General features: G+C 56.5%; 7 protein-coding genes across 7 annotated transcripts; 5 read left to right on the forward strand and 2 right to left on the reverse strand.

Annotated features, from left to right (window-relative positions):
- Nucleotides 1-475: 475 nt before the first annotated feature.
- F5144DRAFT_496921 (armadillo-type protein) lies at nucleotides 476-3,687 on the reverse strand (the record flags this gene model as incomplete). Its single annotated transcript, XM_066786175.1, has 3 exons — nucleotides 476-1,483; nucleotides 1,551-3,331; nucleotides 3,393-3,687. 3 exons carry the CDS (start codon nucleotides 3,685-3,687, stop codon nucleotides 476-478), a joined length of 3,084 nt encoding a protein of 1,027 aa, XP_066639561.1.
- A 1,795-nt stretch (nucleotides 3,688-5,482) lies between these two features.
- F5144DRAFT_341235 (cyclin-domain-containing protein) lies at nucleotides 5,483-7,211 on the forward strand. The gene is made up of 2 exons (XM_066784232.1): nucleotides 5,483-6,423; nucleotides 6,496-7,211. The coding sequence occupies exons 1-2, from the start codon at nucleotides 5,726-5,728 to the stop codon at nucleotides 7,016-7,018; spliced, it is 1,221 nt and encodes a 406-aa protein (XP_066639562.1). The 5' UTR covers nucleotides 5,483-5,725; the 3' UTR covers nucleotides 7,019-7,211.
- Nucleotides 7,212-7,856: 645 nt separating this feature from the next.
- Nucleotides 7,857-9,633, forward strand: F5144DRAFT_550463 (uncharacterized protein; the record flags this gene model as incomplete). Its single annotated transcript, XM_066787638.1, has 6 exons — nucleotides 7,857-8,461; nucleotides 8,544-8,571; nucleotides 8,888-8,956; nucleotides 9,160-9,315; nucleotides 9,381-9,393; nucleotides 9,449-9,633. The coding sequence occupies 6 exons, from the start codon at nucleotides 7,857-7,859 to the stop codon at nucleotides 9,631-9,633; spliced, it is 1,056 nt and encodes a 351-aa protein (XP_066639563.1).
- A 576-nt stretch (nucleotides 9,634-10,209) lies between these two features.
- On the forward strand, nucleotides 10,210-11,857 carry F5144DRAFT_341109 (uncharacterized protein). Its single transcript, XM_066784230.1, has 4 exons — nucleotides 10,210-10,555; nucleotides 10,919-11,206; nucleotides 11,304-11,397; nucleotides 11,483-11,857. The coding sequence occupies exons 1-4, from the start codon at nucleotides 10,545-10,547 to the stop codon at nucleotides 11,687-11,689; spliced, it is 600 nt and encodes a 199-aa protein (XP_066639564.1). The 5' UTR covers nucleotides 10,210-10,544; the 3' UTR covers nucleotides 11,690-11,857.
- Nucleotides 11,858-12,025: 168 nt separating this feature from the next.
- On the reverse strand, nucleotides 12,026-13,414 carry F5144DRAFT_656516 (Apc15p protein-domain-containing protein; the record flags this gene model as incomplete). The annotated part of the gene is made up of 3 exons (XM_066793162.1): nucleotides 13,276-13,414; nucleotides 12,725-13,204; nucleotides 12,026-12,604 (listed from the first exon to the last, which is right to left on the reverse strand). The coding sequence occupies exons 1-3, from the start codon at nucleotides 13,309-13,311 to the stop codon at nucleotides 12,026-12,028; spliced, it is 1,095 nt and encodes a 364-aa protein (XP_066639565.1). The 5' UTR covers nucleotides 13,312-13,414.
- A 3,194-nt stretch (nucleotides 13,415-16,608) lies between these two features.
- Nucleotides 16,609-17,875, forward strand: F5144DRAFT_341924 (uncharacterized protein). The gene is made up of 2 exons (XM_066784236.1): nucleotides 16,609-16,659; nucleotides 16,759-17,875. The coding sequence occupies exon 2, from the start codon at nucleotides 16,860-16,862 to the stop codon at nucleotides 17,505-17,507; it is 648 nt and encodes a 215-aa protein (XP_066639566.1). The 5' UTR covers nucleotides 16,609-16,659; nucleotides 16,759-16,859; the 3' UTR covers nucleotides 17,508-17,875.
- Nucleotides 17,876-18,243: 368 nt separating this feature from the next.
- F5144DRAFT_595116 (uncharacterized protein) lies at nucleotides 18,244-24,964 on the forward strand (the record flags this gene model as incomplete). The annotated part of the gene is made up of 7 exons (XM_066790660.1): nucleotides 18,244-18,377; nucleotides 18,436-18,489; nucleotides 18,542-18,582; nucleotides 18,635-19,306; nucleotides 19,361-22,052; nucleotides 22,113-24,734; nucleotides 24,802-24,964. The coding sequence occupies 7 exons, from the start codon at nucleotides 18,244-18,246 to the stop codon at nucleotides 24,962-24,964; spliced, it is 6,378 nt and encodes a 2,125-aa protein (XP_066639567.1).
- Between the last annotated feature and the right edge of the window lie 640 nt (nucleotides 24,965-25,604).

A 25,604-nucleotide genomic window follows, 5' to 3' on the forward strand; every position in this document is an offset into this window, starting at 1 on the left:
CCCTTCAGTAACCGTGTATACCCGGGCCACGGACGTGCCAACATCGCCGTAGACGCTGGTGCCCGAGACAAGAACGAGGTCGAGGCGGACGATCCCGGCACGTCCGGGTGCTCCCACATCATCCCTTTCCTCTCTCAGCCCATCGCTAAAAAAAAAAGAATTGTGATGCAACCCGCGCTACCGTGGTTGTATGTACCATCCCATCCATTCATTTGTCTGCCGTGTTGCCCAGCCAGCCAGCCCCGACTGGCAAGCGCCTTTCCCAACCCGTAAATACCTAGTGAATAGCAAGTATACACTGTAACCATCCGTATATACTCCCAACCCACGCAACCATAACCCGCATACCCATGTTGAACTACAAAAAAAGGAAGAAGCCTCAGACACACGGCCGGAACAGCTGAGTGGTCCTCACCGTCTGTAAGCGTGGTATGTATATGGATCCGGGGCCAGAAGCACGTCCGCGCCTGCGGCTCTATACAGTCGGGGTCTTCATCTGGCTCACTGCCGCCCTGGCCCGTTCCCGGACGCCCAAGTCCACATCCCCCGCCTCCAAGCCCTGCAGCTTGGCCAGGAACCCGAGCTGCTCCAGCGCCGAGACGCGCTGCGTGCAGGGCTCGAAGTCGTTCTCGTCCTCGGCCCAACACAGGTTGATGAAGAGCTGGCAAAGCGCGCGCCGAACGTTGGCATCCTTGCTGTTGAAGTGCCCGCCCAGGAGCTTGACGAGCTCCGTCTGGGCGATGACCAGTTGCCGGTACGCCGGAGGGCCCGCCGCGATGTGGACGAGAATGTACGCCACGTTCTCGACGATCCGCGCCTGCGGGTAGAGCACCAGCGCGTCGCGCCCGGTCCCGCGCCCGGACGAGGCCCGCCGCCCGACCGCGCCCACCACGCGCACCTTGAGCCTGTCCGCCAAGATGGAGAAGAGCCGATCCTGATCTAGCTCTGTGAACAGGTAGTCGACCATCTCCAGTAGGCCGGACGACGTGGAAATCGTGAGGAAGTTGCGGATGAACCCGAGCGCTTGTTCCCGGATCGCGAGGCGGTCAGCCCGGGCCTTGCGAGCGGGGTTGAGCTCCGCCTCGTGGAGGGCTTCGAGTTTGACTGCAGCTTGTCGCAGGCGCGCCGAGTTGGAGACTTGCGGGGTGTGGATTTGGGCGGCCCAGACCCACTCGTTGTGTGCGCCATCGTCCTCTCCGCCGGGCGTTTCCTTGTCCATGTCTTCGTCGTCATCGTCGTCAACGGCCGCTCGTTGTCCTAACCGCGGCCGTGTCCGGATTCCTTCCCCTTCGGACGTGTCATCGTCGCTGATGAGTTGGACGAGCCACCCCGAGCCGAGCGTATCTAAACAAGGCTTCCTAATACTATTGTCCATTTCGAGTACTAGGTGCTTGAGTGCCCAGAGCGCGTTTATTTGCAAGCCGGCGTTGAGCGAGTGCGTATGCTTGCACAACGTCTGGACCACATTTGACGAAAGCAGCGCCTGCCCCCGTTAGTATCATGCCTCAAGACTAGACCACAAGGTAAAAAAGGAAGAAGTAAAAACTTACTGCCGCGACAGGACTGTGGCTGGTAACTACATTGATGACTGCGCCGGAAGCAGCAATCTGGACTTCGATGTCGGGATGGCTGAGCAACTTATTGATTGGCTTTCCGACATCGTGGTCCTTCATCGTGGTCCGTACAATCTTCGGCGACCGCGCGAGCGCCCTAATAGCGTGGCACGCTGCCATGAGGACGGAATTGGGGTTATGGCCATACACCGAGGGCCCGCCGGCACTTCCATCTTCAGGACCCTTTTCCGAGGATGATTGTTCCCTGGGGTTCTTTGGCTTGCCGGGATTTGGATAGAGTGATTCCACAATGTACGACACGGCGTCTGCGTCGACGAGCGCCTCCCGATATTCATTGCTGAGTGTGGCCATTGCCGCCACAAGTTTCAGGGCGCTTTCCCGCGTGTTTATTTTGTGACCATAAGCAGGCACCCGGCCAGGCGGTCCAAGCCGGCAGGAAGCTGGGATTCCTTCGGCATCCGCACCTCGGCCAGGCTTGCTTGACCACTGCTGAGGGGGGGAGCTCACTGGCTGGGGTTTGTACGAATCCTTCAAGAGCTTAACGGCCATCTTAGGCACTCCGCATTCGCGTGCCGCCCGCTGCAGGATCTCGCTCTCCCCAACAAGCCGAGCCAGAACATCGGGCGTCCGCTCTTGAATTTCCCAACGCTTGGCCACGTCAGGCCCAACGGTAGCGGACTGTTGGACAGAGGCGGGGGTTTCCTCATCATGCTCCTTCATCAGCTGCCCCAGGAGCGGAACAACGAGCACTGCGAGCATTTGTTCCCGCTCCGGACACGCAAAGCCAGCCTTGAACAGCGATGTCACTAAGGAAGCAGCCATGACTCTCTCGAGGCCCTCGGTTGACAGAGCAAGACGAATAAGCCATGGGATAAGAGGGCTTTCTGGTTCATCAGCCTCCTCATCCTCGTCAGCCGTATCGGGACGGCCCACGCCCACGCCAGTAAATTTGAACGTTGACCCCTGGTTGCTGCTGGCGGCGAGATCTTCCCGAGACGAGGAGAAGCCCAGTGGTGGATAGTCGCTGAAACCTCTCGATTGAGACCTGGCCTGAGGGATAGGAACCGCGGGGAGCAAGAAGTCCATTGCTTGGGGCCCCCTAGGCCGGATGGTGCCAAACCCGCTCATCTCAAGCGCATACCAGGCTGCTTTCGACTCCGGAGCGAGAGGTATAACTCCAGCCGAAGAGAAGACCGCCACGATGGCCGGAGAACATAGCAACAGGTATGAGCGGAAACGCGAGTTGGCGATGATGGTGGATAGGGCCTGGAGCGTCAGGGCCAGATCGGCGCCAGGAGGTGCAGGAGCCGGAATCAGACCTGCTAGTCCGTCGTTGCGCCCGGCTATTTCTGCTCCGGGAATAACCTCCCCCCTCTCTACAACGAAACTTGCCAGCATCGTAGCTAGCGCGTCCATAACACCAGAGTCAGCCAGGGCGTTCTGGTGTGTCGGAGTCTTGCATAAGCTACTGATTAGGCTCGCCACTAAGCGTTTCTGTTCTTGTACCACGCCATCTCTTGACTCTTGAGAAAGAATGTCATAAAAAGCGGCGAGTGAGCTGGTGGAAAACAACGCATCGGACAAGCTTGTCGTATCCTCGGCACCTGGGGTCGCAAGCCGGGTGGCTTCTGTGATGTTCTTGAAAGTCCGTAGGGCTGTCAACACGACTTGTGGAGGGTTGTTTCGCGAGTATAAAAACGGAATGATTGTCGCGACTATGCCGACGGCATGCAACGGAGCAAGGAACGCAGCACCGCCTGGACTAGGTTAATACCGTGGACTTGTCCTCCATAACCGGCCGATCTGTGGTGCACTCACCATATGCGAAGCTGGCAACGAGCTGTAAAGATAACAGCCTCACGGTAGCCTCTTCCGAGAGCCCCGACTGCCCTATCCGACTGCGTTCCTTGCCACTCGAGCTTCTCGGCGAAATGCCATTGTTCTGGAGAATCTTGACAAGCAACTCCAACACGCCGTTTTGTATCCACTGTTCTTTCCGCTGGGAGTGCCCAATTATCTCATCCCTCAACGCGCGAAGAGAGGTCGCTTGTTCTGAGTAACTCCTTGCGACTTGTATTTGCGTCAGAAGTGGTGGACTTTGGACTCTAGCCATAGTGTCGGGCAGTGCTCTGTCGCGGCTGTTGATACTTTGTAGGGCCGAACCGCTCGTTCCAAGAGAACCGTCAATACCGATATGCTGGGGCGGAAGGATATGCAAAATCCCGGTGGCGGGAACGTTTCGGCTTAATCTTCAATCGTCGAAAACGGGAGATGGTGATCGTGATGGTTCAGTATTGGCCCGTTGTGCCTCTACTTCCGGCTAGTTCCGTATTGCCGTTTGTTCGAAGAGTTGATAGTTATTGTAGTTGTCGACTGTGCGTGCGTATTGTATGGAAGCAAGGTAGGGTCGGATTAGTGTGATGGATAAGCTACCTAGGTAACAACATAAGTTGGTTATCACCAAGATGTCATTTTGATAAACATGTCGATTCGATGCCACAAGTGGATGGTGGATGTACTCCAGAGAATCGATGGACAGGATGCAGGATCAAATGGCGAGTCCTTGCCCCACCCGAGCTGCATGGAGCCGGCGGGAAGGCTGCTTGGGCTCCCTGGCTCCTGTCTAACATTCACTCAGACCAGGATTGGGTCTGAGTTTTTGCCCGGCAATTTTTTACTTCCATCCGACACATTTAATGGGTGCCCAGTCAGCCACCCCAAGATGGCAAGAAATTCGCACATACCCGACTTGGCACTTTGTACCTCCACATCATGGAAGGTCGAGATCGCAGGAGCAACCTCAAAGGCTGGGCCAATTAGGTAGTCAACGTTACCCACCCGAAAGCAGCTCATGGGCAACCGCGGTTTTCTATCTATCGGGTTAGCTATTTGGCTTTTTTATCCCTTCTTTTTTTCTTTTTTTATTCGTTTTGGTTTCTGTTTCTTCGAGTCCGTCCTTGCCATTTATTTGAACTCGTCTCTTTTTTTAGGTTAGGTTTCTTGGCCGCAAGATGTTGATGTTCCATTGCACTACAACTCGCACGTGGGCGGTTCTATGACAGCATGACCTGGGCCGTTTGGATAAAGGATTAGCTCACGACTGGCCACCGGGTTTGCGGACAGGTAAATTGCCATTTCCAGACACCGACTCCCTCTTCAGCATGGTATATTTGACCGGTGGGCTCCAAACACATCCGCTGACAGCGTAGAGTTCTAATCAATCTGAGCCAAACATTCGCCCCTTGTTGTTCTCTCAGTACCACAACCGGCCCTGCAAGAGGGCCACATGGTATCCGGGTCCTTGCCGTCCACCGCTTCGTGCCCTGGTCCGCTGTCACGTTATTGCCAAGCCCGCCTCCTGGCTCAGGTCTCGGCCGTCGCCAATCACTGAGGCGCAAAGACCTCGCGCCGCCTTCATGGCTCCCGGCGACTCGGTGTCCCTCGCATACCAACGTGATCCGTATGGTCGGTCCCTTTCGCTCAGCCCACTGGGCGTCCAAGCAATTGCTGGTTGAGTAACGAAATTGGGCTCTTGCCGGTGTCCTACCACACCTTTTACCGACCCAGAACGCTGGTGCAGGGTCGAGGTCTAGTATATAGCGATGCAGTAGCGCCCCTCGAAACCGGACACATTTGATCCCCCATCGTTGATTGTTCTTGTTCATCTCTTCCGATTTAAAGACAACGTCACAGTAGCCCTTTCGGTAGCACGGCTTCCTGCACACCCCAGACCTGCAGACCTGCAAACCCCGCCGCTGCGGAAAGACACCCGGATACCACAACAGGAATTCAGTTCGCCACCTCACTGTATTCTATATCTTTCATTGTTCCCGTCCAGTGACCCCTACGAAGTAAAAGACTGCGCAACGCCTGGGAAACCCGATTCCACGGCAGCGGTCAAATTTTGTTTGCCTCTCATCAGCGTGTTAGTTTCGGGCTAGCCTGTGCTGGTTCCGGACACCGAGCAAGCACACCGGTCAGTGCGACTCGCTTTGTGGGGAGCCCGAAGGTTCGAACCTGGAAGCACGTTCATAGTGGGCCGGTCTCGCCAAACGCCCCACCATCTCCGGCTAGGCTTGCCGCACAAGGACTTCTCACCAACTTCTTCTGTTGTTTTAAGCTTTCCAGGAGGGGAGATTCTGGAGGTTGGGATGATGTTGGCACGGTCTCCCGTTCCCACAACAAACCCAGCCAATGCATCTCCTCCAAGCAGCTTCCACAGCTTCCACTATGCCCCTGCGCCCTCGCCGCGATACTCTTCTCCCCGGGTTACGGCCGTCGCCAAATCTCGCCGGTCGTTGTCCAACTCTTCCGCGCCCGCAATAATACCGCCTCACGCCTCGCAGCCAAATCGATATGTAGCCGTCGATGCTGCGACTCAGTACTCGCCGATGGAGCCTATGGACTACGCCACTGGCGCATTGCTCCCGCGAGTACCACCCACCACCACCTCCGACCGCCATTCATCCAAGGCGCAGAAAACAATGGCCGCCCCCGAAGAGCGGCCCGACGTCGCCGTGCAGCCACCGGCGAGGCCCGTCAAACCAGTGCCTTCCGGCCCGAGGCAGCGTATTGAAGCGCCGTCTCTCCCGACCTCTCCATCTAAGCGGAGAAACTCGCAAGGGCCCGGGAGCATAAGCGCTTTAGCGACTGATCCGTTACAAAACCCCTCAACACTCGCCAAGCGGGTGAAACCCGACACAGCACCCCCCAAAGTCCTGCCATTGCGATATGAGCTATGCGCAGTCGAGGACGTGGTAGTCCTTATTGCGCATATGCTCGGCGAACTTATCGAGACAAACGATTCACTTGCCCTAAAATCGGGGCACCTCACTAGATTCCATTCCCGGTATGCGTCCCCCATCCCCCGCCTCGTCTCCTATGGTTTCAACACGACGCAGTCGCACTGACTTGATTCTAGAACGGCCCCGGGGATATCAGTACCAGACTACCTTCACCGCCTTGCGAAGCACGCAACCCTCACCCCACCCCTCCTTCTCTCGATGGTCTATTACATCGACCGCTTGTGCGCGCTGTACCCCGATTTTACCATAAACACACTTACCGTCCACCGATTCCTCATTACTGCCGCCACCGTTGCGGCCAAGGGGTTGTCGGACGCCTTCTGGAACAATTCCACGTATGCCAGAGTTGGGGGAGTCAAGGTCGCCGAGCTGAAAATGCTAGAGCTCGAGTTCCTGCACCGGGTCGACTGGAAGATTGTGCCCAACCCGGAAGTCCTAGTCGCGTATTACGCGGGGCTTGTCGAGCGATGCCCGGGCTACTGCCTCGAAGGGCCGGAGAACAGCGACGATGTTGGAGACAGCGACGCTCTGGATGATAGTGACGAACTGGATGACGACGATATTACCGAAGGCGGCCAAACGGCGTCTTCGGGGGATGGGATAGCAGGGTCAGTTGGCACCGGCGGAGGTCATTCCTAGCAGCGCATGGCCTTGGGCGCTAGAAACCCCTGGTGATTCGATTATTTTGAGGCCGGCGTGGGACGCCGGGATTGTGGAACATTTTGCATGGATGAGGGGGTTTAACATGGAGATACCGAGCGGCGTTTGGTTGGAATTACCTTGAAAGTTGGGTCTCAAAAAGGAGACCTGCGAGGTTGGCATTAGCAACATACCCATGGGGAACTTATAGGAATACAAGTTTTCGGCTGGATATGTGCGTAGGCCGAGGAGTGATGCCGTATAACAACCCATTTACTGTGCGGTTTGCCTTTAGATCGTCAACCATGTTCCTCCTAGTTTACCGCTTTTCGAAAACTGTCGGTCTTTCCCCACGAGAGTAACATTTGGTATTTCCCCAGCATTGACTACCTACGCACACACGGCTCCCCAATAGTCGGAAGGCGGGCAAGACAATAGGGACTGCTACATTTCGAAATGCTGAAGTTGGGTTGTGAAATCACCGCCCGAAGGGAGGCGCATAAGTGAATAAGCACCTCGGCATGAATAATGAGCACACCATTCATATGAGTTAGGGCTTCCGAGTCCGATGATGTAGCACTCTGGAACCGAGCTCTCCTCCGTGAAGACCAAGGGAAACCGGTGCAAAAGCTCCGTCTTGGTGGTGGGGCAAGTCCATTGTCCGAGCCCCTGTCAAAATACGCCGAGTGGGAGGGTGGGTCAAAAGCCAAGACCAGCAACAGCGACCGTCAAACGCTTGGCACATCAGCTTCTTTGAACCTTGGTGGCTTCAAGCTTCCTCTCCGTCCACAACCCTCCTAACCCGCGCCAAACGATCACCCACGCGCCGAAGGAAACAATGAGGCTCCCGGCACTCATATCCGCCTTTCTGGCTGGCGCCGCGACGATCGCTCTGGCCAGCGAGGAATCAACCCGCACAGCAGCAATCTACATCCAGCCCCTAGCCAACCCGTCCACACCACCTGCTCTCCTCGCCGAGATCGCCATCCCCGACATCGACTCCCCATCATCATCATCAACACCCAATTCGCAAGAAGGAGACAACGATACCCCCGGAGCAGTCGAAGTTCTCTCCTACTCCGCGCCGGAGCTACCCGACGACGACGAAGACAACAACAACAACATCAACAACAACCTCGTGCGCATCGGCATCTACTCCCCCTCGACCAACACCTGGATATCATCCACCTCGGTGGCATCAACAGCCAACTTCGCCAAGGGCTACGCGCCGCACTTCGCGGTCACGGTCGACGGCGACGGCGCCTACGTGGGCGTGGTCTGCCGCGGCGTGGCCATCGACGCCGGCGTCACGCGCGACTTTGGCCCGCAGGCCGTCGTGCTGCGCACCGCGCCCGGCGCCCAGCCCGCGCTGGGCAAGCCGGTGGTGCTGAGCCCCGAGGGCAGGAAGGTGCCGGAGGGGGGGGAGAAGAGCTTTTTGCAGAAGTGAGTTGCTGAGTGCTTTTTTTTTGCCCTTTTTGGTTCGTTGTCGGCTGTTGTTTGAAGTGTGCTAACCTGGCGGGAATAGGTATTGGTGGGTGCTGGCTATTGGTGTGGTATTATCCCTTTCCGGAGGCGGAGACCAGAAATAATAGATTTGGGGCTGTTAATGGTATCTGGCTTGCTATTTCCTTTTCATGCCGTTCGTGCAAGTTGTGTATGATGCGATGTGCTAGATGGGTCTTTCTGTCTACTCCATTCCTTTTCCCTGTTTCCGCTGGGCTGCAGCACCCAAGTTTCCATTCTCCCCTTTCAGGCAACAGCCGATCCGTTCCTGCCGCTGCCCTTCATCCCCGGTATTTTTGGATTGCCCTTCAACAGCTTGCTCAAGCGCTTTCGCAGTTTGTCTCAGAGGCTCACGACCCCTGACAGCTGGTTGCTACTGGTTACGGGCCGCTAAGTCTCGGCCCACAATTCTCCAGCTTGAACAGCAGGGCAACTGTGGGTCAGAATTTCAGAAGGCTCGTCTAACACGGCCCTCGCCCTCCTTCCTCCCTCCGATCGACTTTCCTTTTCTTTCCTTTCCTCGTCTCGCAACCCAAACCCGACCCCGCCTCAACTTTCTCGGTCGCCTTTTCACAATCGTAGCGATCAACCTGAACAATATCTGAAAATTTGCATCAACCGCAACTATGAGCGCTCAGAACTCCACCGATCCCATGGGCGCCACCAACCCCGAGAACGGCGGTGCGACCGATCTCAAGGGCAAGGGCCGCGCTCCGGCTGCCCAGGAGCCCGTCGAGGATACTTCCATGGCCGAGGATGACGACGATGATGATGACGAGGAGGACCCCGAGGAGGTGAGCCGCGCTTCAAGAACCGTCGCCACAGTGTAGTTCGTTAATCGCTAACAATGTTTACACAGGAGCCCGAGCCGGGTATGCCCAACCGTTCACCGATCATTTTTACGTGCCGCAACTAACCTCTCTATAGCCGACGACGACAACATGGAGGAGATCGACCTCGACAACGTCATCGGCCGCCGCACGCGCGGCAAGGTTATCGACTTCGCTAAGGCCGCTCAGGAGAACCCGGCTGATGACGACGATGAAGACGACGATGATGACTTTGTCGAGGATGACAACAAGATGGATGACAGCAAGATGGACGAGGACTAGGACTCTCCGGCTCAGCGTGTCGAGGCTTTGGCTCAGAATGTCAAGGTCCTGTCTCAGACTGTCGAGGCCCTGGCTCAGAATGTTGGGACCGTGGCTGAGAATGTCAAGGGCCTGGTTCAGGGCGTTGAGACCCCGGCTCAGGATGTCGAGAAACCTAAGACCGAGTAAAGATGACGACGAATGTATGAGATTATGAATGGATATGGCCTGGCTTTTATCATGCTGGATACTCGATTGCCATTCGGCTGGTTCGAGAGGAGGCGTTAGTTATGGCCGGCCTATTAGCCCACTTAACGTCAACATAAGGTTGTTTTCCTTGTGTGCGAACAGGCGTTCGCAATGAACTAGCTGCTTTCATGAATATTCGTGGGTACGATAGTTGCGTCGGCAAGCAGAGCACTTGCGCCTGAGGATGTTCACGACTTTTAAGGTGCGCCGCGCATCGTGGTCCCTGGGCGATATTTCCAAGACATGCAACCCTGGTCTGAACTGCCGCTCGTCAGTCGCGCGGCCCACACTGCGTTCAGCTCCTTGTGTTGTTCTGGTTACTCGACCGAGCCTCAAATTAAACAGATGCAAACAGGGGCTCGACTTAATGATTGGCAGCAAGGTTTCGAAGTCAGATTTTCGTCCCTTTCCACAGAAAACCAAACGCAGCGTTGCGTTGCCCCTGTGTACCTTGGGAGGCTTCCCGGCAATTGGCCAATCTGGATGCACCAAATTCTTGACACTTGGACAGTTGGACAAAGGCGCAGAACACTTAAACTGGGCTTGTGACCGAGTCCACATCACCCTGACACCACAAAAGCTTCCTGACTTCATTTCTTGTTCGCCGGATCGTGTACTTGCCAAAGCGCCATGGGAAGGCCGCACTTGACATAACACCATTCCTCTTTTCCGACTCGTACAAAATGGCTTCGAGGTGAGTTTCATGATTCCAGTTCAGGGTCTTGCTTGGCCTCGCTCGTCATCCGTCGATCTCGCCGTTTGGTATCCATATTGGGCCGCAGGGTGTTGGCGCACGACACTACGATACTGCACCAAAACGAGTCCTCGTTGCGCCAGCACACACCCATCGCACCCACGCATTCCCACCACTCTGCAACCATCGCCATTCCAATATCCAGCTCCAAAATCATGGCCACGCCACCTCGTCCGCCCCTTCCCGCCCCGTGCCCGTTCGCAAACACCCCCCCTCTCTAAACCCATCTAAACCCCCCATCACCCACCTCGCAACATAGCAACATAGCACAGCATCACTAACCTCACCCACCCCACCCCCCAGATTCGGCTCCTCCTCCCTACACCAGCGCGACTCGCGCAGCGACCTTTTCAAGGGCTACACCGGCGGCGCCGCCAGCCGGACAGTCAGCGCCAGCCCCAGCCGCCAGCAACAACGCCAGCAACAACCACAACAGTTTGGCAACGGCGGCGGCTACGGGTATGGCGGGTACCAGCCGGGTGGTGGTGGTGGTGGTGGCGCCGGGTCCGGTGGGAGCGTTGGCGCTAGCGGGAGCAGCCATCTAGGTGTTGCGGGGGGCGGCGGGTATCGGCCGGCGACGCCGAATCGGAAGTAGGTTTTCTCTATCCTTGGGGTTGGGGCGCGTGCTACTTTGGTGGCGGGGGATAGATGGGTGGTGGTGGTGGCGCGAGGCTAACTTGAACCACAGGGGTCAGTACAGCGATGCGGTGCTCAACGAGCTCGAGAGCCAAAACGATCAGCAGGTGGACGGGATTTTGGGGAAGGTTCGGTTGCTGAAGGATGTAAGTTTATTTCCTCTCTGTACGGGCGGGTACAGCGCCCTGCCGGGCACGCATGACGCCGAGCTAACTTGGTTGCCCAACGCAGATGACGGTGGCGATCGGCGATGAGATCCGCGACTCGTCGGCCCTGGCGGAAAAGATGAACGACGGCTTCGACCAGACACGGCTGCGGCTGGGCCGGACCATGAACAGGATGATGGTCATGGCGGAGCGGACGGGCGTGGGCTGGAGGGTGTGGCTTGCGTTCTTTGCGGCGGTCATCTTCTTGTTTGTTTACGTCTGGCTGTTCTAGAAGCAAAGGTTGGGTGCCGCGAGGCTTGGTTAGAGTCGGTCGCTTTCTACGCCGGGAGGCGGGCTGTGCATCGGTGCCTGGAGTTTGGGAAGCATGCCTATCTTGGCTTGGTTTGTTTGGGAATACGACTGCTGTCACGATGTTGTTGTACCGACACTTGCATGCGGACTATGACAGGCGGGGAGGTTGGTTTGATACATATGTTGTAATGCTGGACATGAATTTTCGTCTTCCTCGAACGTGTCTAAAGTACAAATGACCACACCCAACGCCTAACAATGCTGGTATCATGGCTTCCTTTAACCGACATCCGCCCCATCCTCGCATATTCTAGCACTAGTAATTACCCCGCCGCATTTGGGGACTGCTTCCCATCATACTGCTGCCGTCTCTCGATAAAAGCCCACTGATGTCGAGACTCGATCTCGGCACACCACTGCGCCGGAGGCTAGTCCTGTCGCGGTGCGCCCGTGCACTCCGAGCGTAGCTGATGTCGTGACCATCATCCTCGCTGCCGAGTGAGGCCTCGGAGTCGGTATGCTCATAGCCACCTTCTGCCTCGGGGATGTCGCCGTCCAAGTCCGCGTCCATGTCCATGTCGTGGCCAGCTCCACCCGACACCCGCCCCTGAGATCCTAGCTGTTGGTTGGGACCACCACGGACGAGGTCCTCTTCATCCAGCATCTGACTTCGCTCCTCCTCGCTGGGCTCCTCGTCGAAATCGAAAATATCGTCGGACCGTCTCAGGTTGGCATCACTCTGCTCCGTGATCTGGCGCATGCGCACCTCCCTCGCGTGGATGCGGGCAATCTCCTGCCGACGTTCAAGCTCCCCCTCACTCAGCTCCTCCGGCTCTTCTTCGTCGTCCTCCTCATTATCCTCATCATCATCCTCCTCCTCTTCGTCTTCCTCCTCCTCATCATCATCACTCGCATCATACCCAAACCCCATCCCCGCATCCTCATCCGGAATATCCGCATCCAAATCCCTCCCCCCATCCTCATCATCCATAACCTCCCCCTCCCCCTCCAAAACCCCCTCCCCACCACCCCCCCCCGCCGCCGCCGCCGCCTCGGCCTCCGCATCCGCCAGCTCCTGCGCCAGCATCTCGCGGCGCATGGCCTCGGCGTGCTCCTCGGCCTCGCGGCGCTCCTCGCGCATCTGGAACAGCGTCTTGGACACCCCGACCGGCTTCAGCCACGTGCTGCCCAGGTTGCTCACCGCCGTCCGCCGCCGCTCCATCAGCTGCTCCTCCGCCTGCAGCCGGCCCAGCACCGAGCGCTCGATGCGTTGCGCAGCGGCGCTGGCCGAGTGGCCGTTGTTGCCCTGGCGGGCGCCAACGCCGCCGCCGGGTGCTGTGGGTGGGGCGGGAGTGTTTTGGGTGGGGTTGGGGGTGGTGGTGGTGGGTGCGGTGTTGGTGGTTGGGTTGGTGCCGTCGATGGGGTTGTGGTGGGAGGGGTCGAGGTGGTAGAGGGAGGAGGGGTTGCGGCGGGAGGTGTACCAGAGGGAGTGGGACTGGTGGTGGGTTGGGGTTAGTGGCGGTTTTGGAGGGGCGGACGTGGGGTGGGTGGTGCCTGTTTACTTACGTCCCGCGGGGTGAGGTCTGGGAGCATGGAGAACATGGTTGTGGTGTTTTATTTGGGATGTGATTCAACGAGGGTTGTGTTCCGCAGTTTCCAGGGTTGCAGTCGCAGAATCGCTACGAACGGTAAAATCGGCTATGAACGACATCGGTGATTGGCAGCCATCGCGGTGTTGCTCTTGTTGGTTGGTAAGCTTAACGTGTCTGCGCAAGTTCCGTGATCTCGCGTGTCCTGAGAGAATCCGACATGGAAGTTACCTATCCATTTGAGTGGAAGCTCCCATTATCCCATGTCTCGGCATCTGGGCTTTCCCCACAAAACAAAACAGCCTTGTCAATACAGTCCGTGCGCAAGCAGGGATTGTCCGCACTTCAATCTCAGCCCCACATGTGCTTCCCCATTGTCAGTTCAAGTTGTCGAAACAGCGGCCTTGGCCACTCATATGTCGTATATTTGATTTTGGTACGCCACTGTGGGTTGTCAGATGTGGCCGGCTTTGATGTTGAGCCTGGTGTGTTGAAGATGACAAGGTAGGTACCTGAACCAAATGATCCTCGCTCTCCTCGTTCTGTTCTCTCGAAGACATAAAATACCCAACTGTGTAGTTTTTTTCGTATCCTAAGCGAGGTGATAGATTGCTAGTGTAGCTCCCGCTGCCGGGGCGGTACGCATGTCTTGCTTCCCCGGGCTTGACCGACCGTTGCGGCAGGTTGAATCTCTCAGCCTACGACAACAAAGTCACTTTCCCATGGCTCGCGGAGCTGATTTGAGGATGGGAGTTATTGTGAGGTAATTCCGCAATCAACCCCTTGCAGTGGTGGCGCACTGCCCTGTCTCCATTGACACGTCGTCTCGGACCCTTCCCTGCCCGCATCCATCAACTTGTTCTCCCGCTGGGCGAGGTGCGTTATGGCCCGCCAGTTTTCGTGCCCACCCATGCGAATGGACCCAACCTCGGAATTTCTCGGAGGAACGTCGAAGACGCAAGCCTGAGCAAGGCGCCCACTGCGCTGGCCGGTTTCAAGGGTTTACCTAATTCTCAGCAAATCTGCGGCCTCTTATTACGTCTGTCTCCTGTTGTTGACTGGCTGGAAGATCTTCAAATTTGGTGTTGTTCTTTTCTGCTGCACATGATCAACCTTTGAGCCCAATGCGGCCGGGTATGGTGGATCCAACACCGGTCTCCGTAAGGATAGCTCGGTGACGAGAAGCTGCCGGTGCGCATTCGGGACAAGAGACACGAAATCACGCTGTGGAAGCAAAAAGTGCCGAAGACATCTGATGTTTATTCGAAAGCCAAGCCGGGGGACGGTTATGTTGTATGTATTCGTGTAGACACCCACGAGCCCCCCACGAATAGAAGCGGAGTGGAGCGCCGACTGGTCCTTGTTCGACTTGCCCTACCTCTCACTCCCACATCCGTAACGCGAATTACAATCCAAGATCGATGTGAAATAGAAGCCATAGGTCGCTTCTTGACATGATCCAATTTCTTATGTTTATACAGCATGCCCCCAAGCATGTATGTAGATGTGCTCGGCCCCTGTCTGCTCGTTTGGTCCGGCTGTCAGGGTAGCGTACCCCACCAATTTCCAGTGAGGCTGTTTCTTGTACGGAGTCCAGTTTCGGGTTGGAGCTGGGTCAGCCATGAAGGCTCACGATTCTGTCCCCACTGCACCCTGCAGCGCCACCCCGTGCTTGGATAGGCTGGGCATTGATAAGTGGATGCAAGATAAGCAGCAAGGCTGGGAATAGGGCATCTAATTGGTGCATTCGTTTCAGAAATTCTTTTGACAACACCATTCTTCACGGCTTGCTAATACCTTCAACTCACAGTTGTAAAATTGTAAGAAGTTTGGCCCAGCAACCCTGTCTCCCCATAGTGAGGCATGAGGTGGCGGACACCACACGGGATGCTCCGATGCCCGCCGTTTTCGGTGATGTCGTTACGTCGAAGTGCCCGGCGCCCGCCCCGCGTCCCCTTTCGTCTTACAATTCGTATGTGGATGCGCTGAGTTAGCCAGGCAGTTGTCCCCCGAAGTGAAGGAGCGCAATGTGTATGTCCACCCAGGGAGAAGCGGCAATACGAAAAACCGCCAGGTCTCTAAGTTATTCTAAACAGCAGCTTTCCCCGAGTCGATGTCGTAGTCTAACTCGCCACTCCTGTGCACCACCCCACCTTCGGCGCTTGTGTGTATACTTGTAGGTATTTAGTCACGGCTCTGCTCTCCTCTAAATTCTTTGAATTTATGTTGTAGGGAGGTACCTAGACCGGGTGTTTCTCAACTGGGGGCGACGCAGGCACCGCTCTCGAAACCCCATCCCGGGCCGACGTCCAGCGACATCGGCTGGCAGCCTTAGCAAAACGATGCATTTGATTGGATTACACGACGGTGGAAAGCCGACATCCAACTTTTGACCCCGGTTTACTGACAGGGATCTGGATGCTGCTGTTGCATGCAGCCGATGCTTGGATCTCGCGCTAGCCTCTTTTAAACATTTGAGGTTGCAACCTCGTGTGGGGTACGTTTGTGGAAGCTGGGCACTTCAAGTTCACCCTCGAGACTCCTCATCAAACCTGAACGAAGTGTAACTCCAACTTCCGTTGAGAGAATTACCAGGGAATGGGAAATTGAGGGGTTTTCTTGCGGTATCAATAATTGAATAATGCGTTTGCCGAATCGAGAGAATAATTCCTCATTCGAGGACTCCAGGTGGTAATGTTGCTTCCATGGCTGGCAACGCCATTATCTAACGGACCCAATTCTCCTTTTCCTGCATGTATCATGGCATTAATATTGTTTGTTTTCACACGGCTCTATGAGATGCCATCCAGTGATCTTGAAAAGCGAGGTTGTGACCAGAACATGAGACAAACGGGCAAACAATCCGCGTGGCTGCATTGATTAACAGCAGCACTGGATGAAAACCCAATCCAACCGTCGGAGCGGACCGGGACCCCACGAGGTCCCCTACCCGGGCATGTGAGCTTCCATTCACGGCTTTGGTAGGGAGCCACCGTTCTTCCATCTTCCCCTGCATTTCACGCTTCACCTTGGCCATGCCTACTCCGCTCTCGTTACCCAGCCCAATTAACGCTGAGCCAAGCGTATCCAACAGGAAATCTGCCCAGGCATTCGTTTTCATCTCACATTCGCTAGGTATATCACACCACCTGGGCTAGGATCAGCTGCCGTGGCTGCCAACTCTACATAAAAGCAGAGTCGCCACCACTCCTCCTAGTTGTCATTTCCCCTCTCCCTCCTCTCTTTCTCTTTCGTGAAGTCTCATCTCACCAATCCGGCACCGACCTCGCGCTTTACCCGAGTCTGCTATAGCAGAAAGCGTACAAGCGACTCTGGTCGAGAGTTGCCATCAAGCCAATTGGTAAGTACCAAGTCGTTAAACGTTCCCCCCTCTACCACCCACGAGCGCCATGCTCCCGCGGGAGGACAAGATGCGATTCGAGCGACCCGAATGGTCCAGTACCTTCGTGGACTTCTCGGAAATAGCTTGAAGTACGAAACACGTCGACAAATCAACCCTCCGGGTGGTGGTCATCCAAGCCACTCAGCAAACAAGCCCTGATGTGGCCGACTTTACTGCCGTCCCGCAAATTCAAGTCCCACGGCCAAATCAGTGAGCGGAGGACACAGCACAAACAAACAAATTGCCAGTACTTCCCTGTCCCGACAAGTGCTCCGGCCATGACAGCAAGCACACGACCCGAATCCGACCATCCGACGCACAACCAAGCGATTCACCGAAACCGCAGGCGTATTTTCTGCCTAGTGTTCCGGATCGGGCCAGAAACATGCTGGATTGGCATGTGCTCGGCCGGCCGTTTGGTGGGGGTTGGCCGCCCCCACTCTCACTCGCTCAGTGCCCCTCCGATTCCCCGGTTCTTGGCTTCACTCCGAACCCCTCATTCGACGCTGTCGACGACTTGCCGCACAGCATCTTGCCAGATAGCCAGCAATTGTGCAATATCGACGATGGCACATTGCCACAACCTCATTGCATACATTGCATATGGCACCGCGGATCTGGGCTTTGCGTCCTATCAGCGGACTCCCTTGTCCCGTGGGCGCGATAAGGCACCGAACAACGCTTGTCGTCATCCCGCGTCGAATTTGGGGGTATGTGAGTGGGCACACCCGGAATTGGTTGGCTGCAGCGGCTCTCGCATTGCATCACAGTCGGGGTGTGATCCGCAACGCAAGGCTATCTGTTAGCAGCCGTCGAGCTGGGTGGGTGTGTCTGCAGCAGCGATGCTACGGCTTGGCGATGATACTACACGCGAGCTAGAGCAACAGACGAGAACGACCTTGCATTTCCACTTCACATTGCGGTAATTGCAACCCACGGGGTCTCAAGAGGCCCAATGGGGAACGGTCAGAGGGACCTGATGAAAGCCCTTCTTTTTCTGTCTGCGAATGGGCACCGGAGAGGATCAACTGCTGGCAGGCTTCAGGCCTACCACAGTAACTCCTCTTGGTTAAGCGGCAGACAAGTCGCGTCTACAAACTACGGGCCTTGGATGGGTTACTGCCGGCCGTGGAATCCACCCGTATCGGCCCTGCACGATGATTCGGCATCGCCATGTCCTACAACGACTGCACTTTCCGTCCTGATCTTCAAGCCGCCGCAATCTTGTCTCCCCATCCATGTGGGCTGCTTGCTATCTGCGTAACCGAAACCAAGCGGGACCATGTTTGGTTCTCCCCGAACCTTAAGCCACGGGATCTGCACGTCATCGTGGCCAGCACCGGCCCGAATCATATATCTGATTTGACTAGATGGCTTTCAGAGATTAGAGCTAACTTTCGCCCTCGTATTTCTAGATCGTCTCGCCGTTCTCAATAACCTCGATTCCCACATTTTCACATCCAACTTTGGTCACAATAACTAAGGCCAACCGAATACCTCTCCGATTTCCCCGTGCGGGCATTACTAAGTAGTTTGCCTAGCATGGGTGCCATCAAGGTCACTGAGGATTTCGATGACCGACAACTCCATATTGACGCCGAAAAAGAGGAATACCATCCTTATGAGTACCAGACGGAGAACAATGACTCCTGGGCGGGTGCTCTCCCGGTGAAGCAGTACGTACCTCTTTCGCCGCACACTTGTTCCTAATAGAGCAATCACTCACTCTTGTAGGGGATTGTACGACCCATCTCTTGAGAAAGATGCTTGCGGTGTCGGTTTTGCCTGGTAAGCACCTGATGTATCGGCCCGAAAGAGTTATCGCACTAACAATTCGAAGCCATATCAAGGGCAAGCCGAGCCACAAGATCGTCAGCGATGGTAGGCCTTTTTCCCTTTTCTATGCGGCAAAATGCTAACCCAGAATTCACAGCGCGGAACCTCCTTTGCAACATGACCCATCGCGGTGCGGTGGGATCCGACGCACGGGATGGCGACGGCGCGGGTGTCATGACCTCTATTCCTCACAAGTTCTTCATCAAAAACTTTGAGCGAGAAGAAGGAATTAAGCTCCCCCCTCTGGGCCAGTATGCTGTGGGAAACTTGTTCTTCAAGCCCGACCAGGAGACGGTGCAAGAGTGCAAGCGGCAGTTGGAAGATATTGCCGAGTCTTTGGGATTGAGGGTCCTGGGGTGGCGAGAGCCCCCCGTGGATTCTTCTCTTCTTGGTCCTGCTGCCCTTTCACGGGAGCCCACCGTGCTTCAACCTTTCGTCGTGCTGCAGTCTGCATATGGCCCGGGCAACGCTCCCGAGGTAACGGACCCAGAGAAGTTTGATGAGAGGCGCTTTGAGAGGCAGCTTTATGTCCTCCGAAAGCGAGCCACTCACACTGTGGGGCTTCAGAACTGGTTCTACATCTGCTCCCTTTCCAACAAGAACATTGTCTACAAGGGGCAGTTGGCACCGGTTCAGGTCTACCAATACTACCATGATTTGGTGAATGCCGATTATGAGGCTCATTTTGCCCTCGTGCACTCGCGCTTCTCCACCAATACGTTCCCTTCTTGGGATCGTGCCCAACCCCTACGATGGGCCGCTCACAACGGTAAGTAGTAGATCTGGCTAGGCAAGAACCAGTAGATGCTAACCCTTTCGTTAGGCGAGATCAACACGCTCCGCGGCAACAAGAACTGGATGCGCGCCCGTGAAGGCGTGATGCGATCCGACATCTTCGGTGATGAGCTTGAGATGCTCTACCCCGTAGTCGAGGACGGAGGTTCCGATTCGGCCGCTTTTGACAACGTGCTGGAGCTGCTCACCATCAACGGCGTGCTCTCTCTTCCTGAGGCCGTCATGCTGATGGTTCCCGAAGCATGGCAAGGGAACGCGCTGATGGATCCCAAGAAGGCTGCTTTTTACGAGTGGGCTGCTTGCCAGATGGAACCCTGGGATGGCCCTGCGCTCTTCACCTTCGCCGATGGCCGTTTCTGCGGCGCCAACCTTGACCGTAATGGTCTCCGACCATGCCGTTTCTATGTCATGGACGACGACCGCATCATCTGCGCCTCGGAGGTTGGCACCATCCCTGTGGACCCCGAGAGGATTGTGCAGAAGGGCCGCTTGCAGCCCGGCCGCATGCTTTTGGTTGACACGCAAGCTGGCCGCATCATCGATGACACTGAGCTGAAGGCCGCTGTCTCGAGCCGCCATGACTTCAGGGCTTGGCTCGACGAGGGTTTGATCACGATGCCTGCTGTTCTCAACAAGGTGTCGGAGAACAAGGCCATCGATCTGGCCGCGAAGCCGAGCGATACGAAGTTACAGGAGGATCCTTTGCTCCAAGCTTTCGGCTATACGTTTGAGCAGGTGAGCCTACTGCTTGCGCCCATGGCTTCCGACGAAAAGGAGGCGCTTGGCTCCATGGGCAACGACGCGCCCCTGGCGTGCTTGTCGGATGCTCCCAAGCTGCTCTACGAGTACTTTAGGCAGCTGTTCGCGCAGGTCACGAACCCGCCCATCGACCCCATTCGTGAGTCTATCGTCATGTCCTTGGACTGCTATGTTGGCCCCCAAGGAAACCTCCTTGAAATGGATGCATCGCAGTGCGGTCGGCTGCTCTTGCCTAGCCCCATCCTTTCCACCGAGGAGTTCAACGCCATGAAGAACATGTCGACTTTCCACCCTGGCTGGACCGTCAAGACAATCGACATCACGTTCCCGAAAGCCGACGGTGTCCAAGGCTATATCAGCCACCTCGATTACATTTGTAACGAGGCCACCGCCGCGATCGAGGCACGGGACCGCATCATTGTCCTCTCCGACCGGAACATTTCCAAGGACCGGGTTGCCGTCTCGGCTTTGCTTGCCTCCGGCATGGTTCACCACCATCTTGTCGCGAACAAGTGGCGCTCCATGGCTGCGATCGTCGTCGAGACCGCCGAGGCCCGCGAAGTGCACCACATGTGTGTCTTGCTTGGCTACGGTGTGGATGCCATCAACCCCTACTTGGCTATCGAGTGCATCTTGAAGCTCAACCGGGAGAAGCTTATTAAGAAGAAGCTCACGGATGACGCTCTCATTCGCAACTACATACACTCGTGTGACGGCGGCATCCTCAAAGTCATGAGCAAAATGGGTATTTCTACTCTTGCCAGCTACAAGGGCGCGCAGATCTTCGAAGCCCTCGGCGTCGACGACAGCGTTGTCGACCGCTGCTTCCGCGGCACCGCATCCCGAATCAAGGGCGTCACTTTCGAGCTTATCGCTGAGGATGCATTCCGCTTCCACGAGCGCGGTTTCCCTTCTCGCGAGACTGTTGCCGTCCCCGGCCTCGCGGAATCCGGCGAGTACCACTGGCGTGATGGCGGAGAGGCGCACGTCAACGACCCCAAGTCCATCGCCAACATCCAGGATGCGGTCCGCAATAAGAACGACAAGTCGTACGAGGCCTATTCCCTCTCCGAGTACGAGCAAATCAAGTCTTGCACGCTTCGTGGCATGCTGGACTTCAAGTTCGACGATTGCACCCCCATCCCGATCGACCAGGTCGAGCCGTGGACTGAGATTGTGCGGCGCTTCTGCACCGGCGCCATGTCGTATGGTTCCATCTCGATGGAGTCTCACTCGACTCTCGCCGTCGCCATGAATCGACTCGGGGGCAAGTCCAACACCGGCGAAGGTGGCGAGGATGCTGAACGTTCTGAGCGGATGGCCAACGGCGACACTATGCGCTCGGCCATCAAGCAGGTTGCTTCTGGGCGCTTCGGCGTCACCTCCGCCTACCTGGCCGACTCGGACGAGCTCCAGATCAAGATGGCGCAGGGCGCCAAACCGGGCGAGGGTGGCGAGCTTCCTGGCCACAAGGTGTCCAAGCCGATCGCGCGGACGCGGCACTCGACCCCTGGCGTTGGCCTGATCTCCCCACCGCCGCACCACGACATTTACTCGATTGAGGACTTGAAGCAGCTCATCTACGACCTCAAGTGCTCGAGCCCTCGGTCGCGTGTGTCGGTCAAGCTGGTGTCGGAGACGGGTGTCGGCATCGTCGCCTCGGGGGTCGCCAAGGCAAAGGCGGACCACATCCTCATCTCGGGCCACGACGGCGGTACCGGCGCCTCCCGCTGGACGGGCATCAAGTACGCCGGCCTTCCGTGGGAATTGGGCCTTGCCGAGACCCACCAAACGCTCGTGCTCAATGACTTGCGTGGCCGTGTCGTTGTCCAGACAGACGGCCAACTGCGGACGGGGCGCGACGTAGCCATCGCCTGTCTGCTCGGCGCCGAAGAATGGGGCTTCGCGACAGCTCCTTTGATCGCCATGGGCTGTATTATGATGAGGAAGTGTCATCTTAAGCATGTGTTATCCTTCCCCAGACACTCTCACGATCTTCTAGGCTAACTCCAATGATGTAGCACATGTCCGGTTGGTATTGCAACCCAGGATCCCGAGCTCCGCAAGAAGTTTACCGGCACGCCCGAGCATGTCATCAACTTCTTCTTCTACGTCGCAAACGAGCTTCGGTCTCTCATGGCCAGGCTCGGTTTCAGGACGGTCAACGAGATGATTGGACATGCCGAGGTCCTCAAGATCCGCGACGACATCCGGAGCAAGAAGACGGCCAACATTGACCTGTCTCTTATCCTCACGCCCGCCCATAAGCTACGGCCGGGAGTTGCGACGTTCAATGTCCGCAAGCAGGACCACCGCCTCTATGTCCGCTTGGACAACAAGCTGATCTCGGAGGCTGAGTTGACATTGGATAAGGGTCTGCCGTCGCGTATCGAATGCGACATTGTCAACACCGACCGCGCCATGGGTACTTCGCTATCGTACCAGATCTCCAAACGGTACGGCGAGGCTGGGCTTCCGTTGGATACCGTCCATGTTAATATCAAGGGCTCTGCCGGTCAGTCGTTTGGTGCTTTCTTGGCCCCGGGTGTCACGCTAGAACTCGAGGGTGATTCCAACGATTACGTCGGCAAGGGTCTGTCTGGCGGCCGTCTCATCGTGTACCCCCCGCGGTCGGCGGTGTTCAAGGCCGAGGAGAACATCCTGATTGGTAACGTCTGCTTGTACGGAGCCACCTCAGGCACCTGCTACTTCCGCGGCGTTGCTGCGGAGCGCTTCGCTGTGCGCAACTCGGGTGCCATTGCCGTCGTCGAGGGCGTTGGTGACCACGGCTGTGAGTACATGACTGGTGGCCGCGTTGTCATCCTGGGCAGTACTGGTCGCAACTTTGCGGCGGGTATGTCTGGCGGTATCGCCTACGTTCTCGATATCAACAATGACTTCCGCTCCAAGCTCAACACGGAGATGGTTGAAGCTGGCAGCATCGAGGACCCTGAGGAGATTGCCTACGTCCGTAACCTGATCGAGGACCACCACCACTACACGGGCTCTGAACGCGCGGCTCGTATCCTGGTCGACTTCAACCGTGCTCTCCGCCGGATTGTCAAGGTTCTTCCGGTCGACTACAAGCGCGTCCTCGAGGAAGAGGCAGCCAAGGCGGCCGCGGCCAAGCGTGCTGAGTATAATCTCCCCGTGATCTCTGGTCACAAGAAAGAGGAGAAGGAAAAGGCCGCTAAGCTCCAGGACATTGAGGAGAGCGTGAGAGACGACGCAGCTGACAAGAAGAAGGCCCTTGTCTTGGATAAGACGCGTGGTTTCATGAAGTACCAGCGGAGGTCCGAGAAGTACCGCAGCACGAAGACGCGGACTAAGGATTGGGCCGAGCTATCGCAACGGCTGGACGAGGACGAGCTCAAGTACCAGTCTGCTCGTTGCATGGACTGCGGTGTCCCCTTCTGCCAGTCGGATTCTGGGTGCCCTATCTCCAACATCATTCCCAAATGGAATGAATTGGTATTCCAAAACCAATGGCGCGACGCCCTGGACCGCCTGTTGATGACCAACAACTTCCCCGAGTTCACTGGCCGCGTCTGCCCTGCGCCTTGCGAGGGCGCTTGCGTGCTTGGTATCAACGAAGACCCCGTCGGCATCAAGTCGATTGAGTGCGCCATCATTGACCGCGGCTTTGAGAAGGGCTGGATGGTCCCCAACCCGCCTAAGGTCCGCACCGGCAAGACGGTTGCCGTCATCGGTTCTGGTCCGGCTGGTCTCGCGGCCGCTGACCAGCTCAACAAGGCTGGCCACCTGGTCACCGTCTACGAGCGCGCCGACCGTGCTGGTGGCCTGCTCATGTACGGCATCCCCAACATGAAGCTCGACAAACGCATTGTCAAGAGGCGCACCGACTTCATGGCGGCCGAGGGCATCCAGTTCAAGACGGGCGTTACCGTGGGCGAGGACGTCCAGCTGATGGACCTGAAGGCAAACAACGACGCAGTCATCATCGCCACGGGTGCCACAGTGGCGCGCGACCTTCCGATCCCGGGCCGCAACCTCGAGGGCATCCATTTTGCCATGGAGTTCCTGCACCAGAACACCAAGTCGCTCCTCGACTCGGAGCTTGCCGATGGCGCGTACATCTCGGCGCGGGGCAAGCACGTGGTGGTGATCGGCGGCGGCGACACGGGCAACGACTGCATCGGCACGTCGGTGCGACACGGCGCGGCGTCGGTCATCAACTTCGAGCTGCTCCCGCAACCACCCGCGGAGCGGGCCAACGACAACCCCTGGCCGCAGTGGCCGCGCGTGTACCGCGTCGACTACGGCCACAGCGAGGTGCGCCAGCACATGGGCAAGGACCCGCGCGAGTTCTGCATCATGTCGCAGGACTTTGTCGACGACGGCTCCGGGCGTGTCAAGGGCATCAACACGGTGCGGGTCGAGTGGACCCGCACCCCCGCCGGCGGCTGGGAGATGCACAAGATCGATGGCTCCCAGCAGTTCTTCCCCGCCGACCTTGTCCTGCTGTCCATGGGCTTCCTGGGCCCCGAGGGCAGGGTGTTGGGTGACGAGATCGAGAAGGATGGCCGCAAGAACGTCAAGACGCCCGCTGGTGGCTATGCGACCAACGTGGAGGGCATCTTTGCCGCGGGCGATTGCCGCAGGGGACAGTCGCTGATTGTCTGGTGAGTTACCCCCTTTCTTCTAATGTGAAGCTTGGATATAACGAATACTGACGGTGACGTTTATCAGGGGCATCAACGAAGGCCGCCAGGCGGCGCGCGAGGTCGATCTCTACCTCGAGAAATGCACCAACCTGCCTGTGACGGGCGGCATTGTCAAGCACACTGCCGAGGAGGTGTTTGCTGCTGGGGCGGCGACGGTGATGCCGGCGGTCGAGCCGGTCGCTGCTTGAGGGGTGATTGATGATGCCTTGGGCTTGAGCGAGGTGCGCACTAGGTAGTTATGATGAACAGAGGGAAATGAGGTGGATGAGATATGAATGTGGGTTTAGTTACGAGGCATGTGTCTTTTCCTATTATGGGCATGGCTATATGATGGGCATGGGTTCATGAGCGCGGATCTAGCATAGCTTCTTTGTTCGTCTTTTGCATTTTATGACGCTGATACCATTCTGAGAACGAGTTGTTGACTCTGATAGTGGTGATTTGTTTCCTATGGTGGTGTGTGTGTCCATGATGTGGAAACCATCAAACTATATTCATTTATTTAGTATCTTTTCTTTTACTTCTTTTATTTATTTTCTTTCTTTTTTCTTTCTTCTTTTCTTCTTTTTTGTTCTTTTCTTCTTCTTTTCTGTTTTCTTCCTTTGTTCTTTTTTTCTTCTTCTTTCTCTTTTTTCTTTCTTTTTCGTTCTTTCTTTACTTTACTTTATTTTATTTCTCTTATTCGATTTCTCATTTTCTGTTTCTTATACTCGGCTTCTCCTCGCAATGTCTTCCCCTCAGCATCCTTTCCTAAGCACAGGCCCTGGGTGTTGAGAGTGTCGTGTTGTGGTCGCTCCAGGACGCAGGATGATTTTGGTACCGTCAAAC

The sequence above is a fragment of the Chaetomium tenue genome (assembly GCF_020726465.1).
Source record: "Chaetomium tenue strain MPI-SDFR-AT-0079 chromosome Unknown F5144scaffold_6, whole genome shotgun sequence".
In the NCBI taxonomy this organism is placed as follows: domain Eukaryota; kingdom Fungi; phylum Ascomycota; class Sordariomycetes; order Sordariales; family Chaetomiaceae; genus Chaetomium; species Chaetomium tenue.

What these genes read in the sequence shown, in the direction of transcription:
- F5144DRAFT_341235 (XM_066784232.1), top strand. Translation starts at nt 5,726, where the DNA reads ATGATGTTGGCACGGTCTCCCGTTCCCACAACAAACCCAGCCAATGCA. An exon ending in CTCACTAGATTCCATTCCCG is followed by an intron (nt 6,424 to 6,495) that starts GTATGCGTCCCC and finishes ACTTGATTCTAG; the next exon opens with AACGGCCCCGGGGATATCAG.
- F5144DRAFT_341109 (XM_066784230.1), top strand. An exon ending in CCGGCGACGCCGAATCGGAA is followed by an intron (nt 11,207 to 11,303) that starts GTAGGTTTTCTC and finishes CTTGAACCACAG; the next exon opens with GGGTCAGTACAGCGATGCGG. An exon ending in AGGTTCGGTTGCTGAAGGAT is followed by an intron (nt 11,398 to 11,482) that starts GTAAGTTTATTT and finishes TGCCCAACGCAG; the next exon opens with ATGACGGTGGCGATCGGCGA.
- F5144DRAFT_341924 (XM_066784236.1), top strand. Translation starts at nt 16,860, where the DNA reads ATGTGGCCGACTTTACTGCCGTCCCGCAAATTCAAGTCCCACGGCCAA.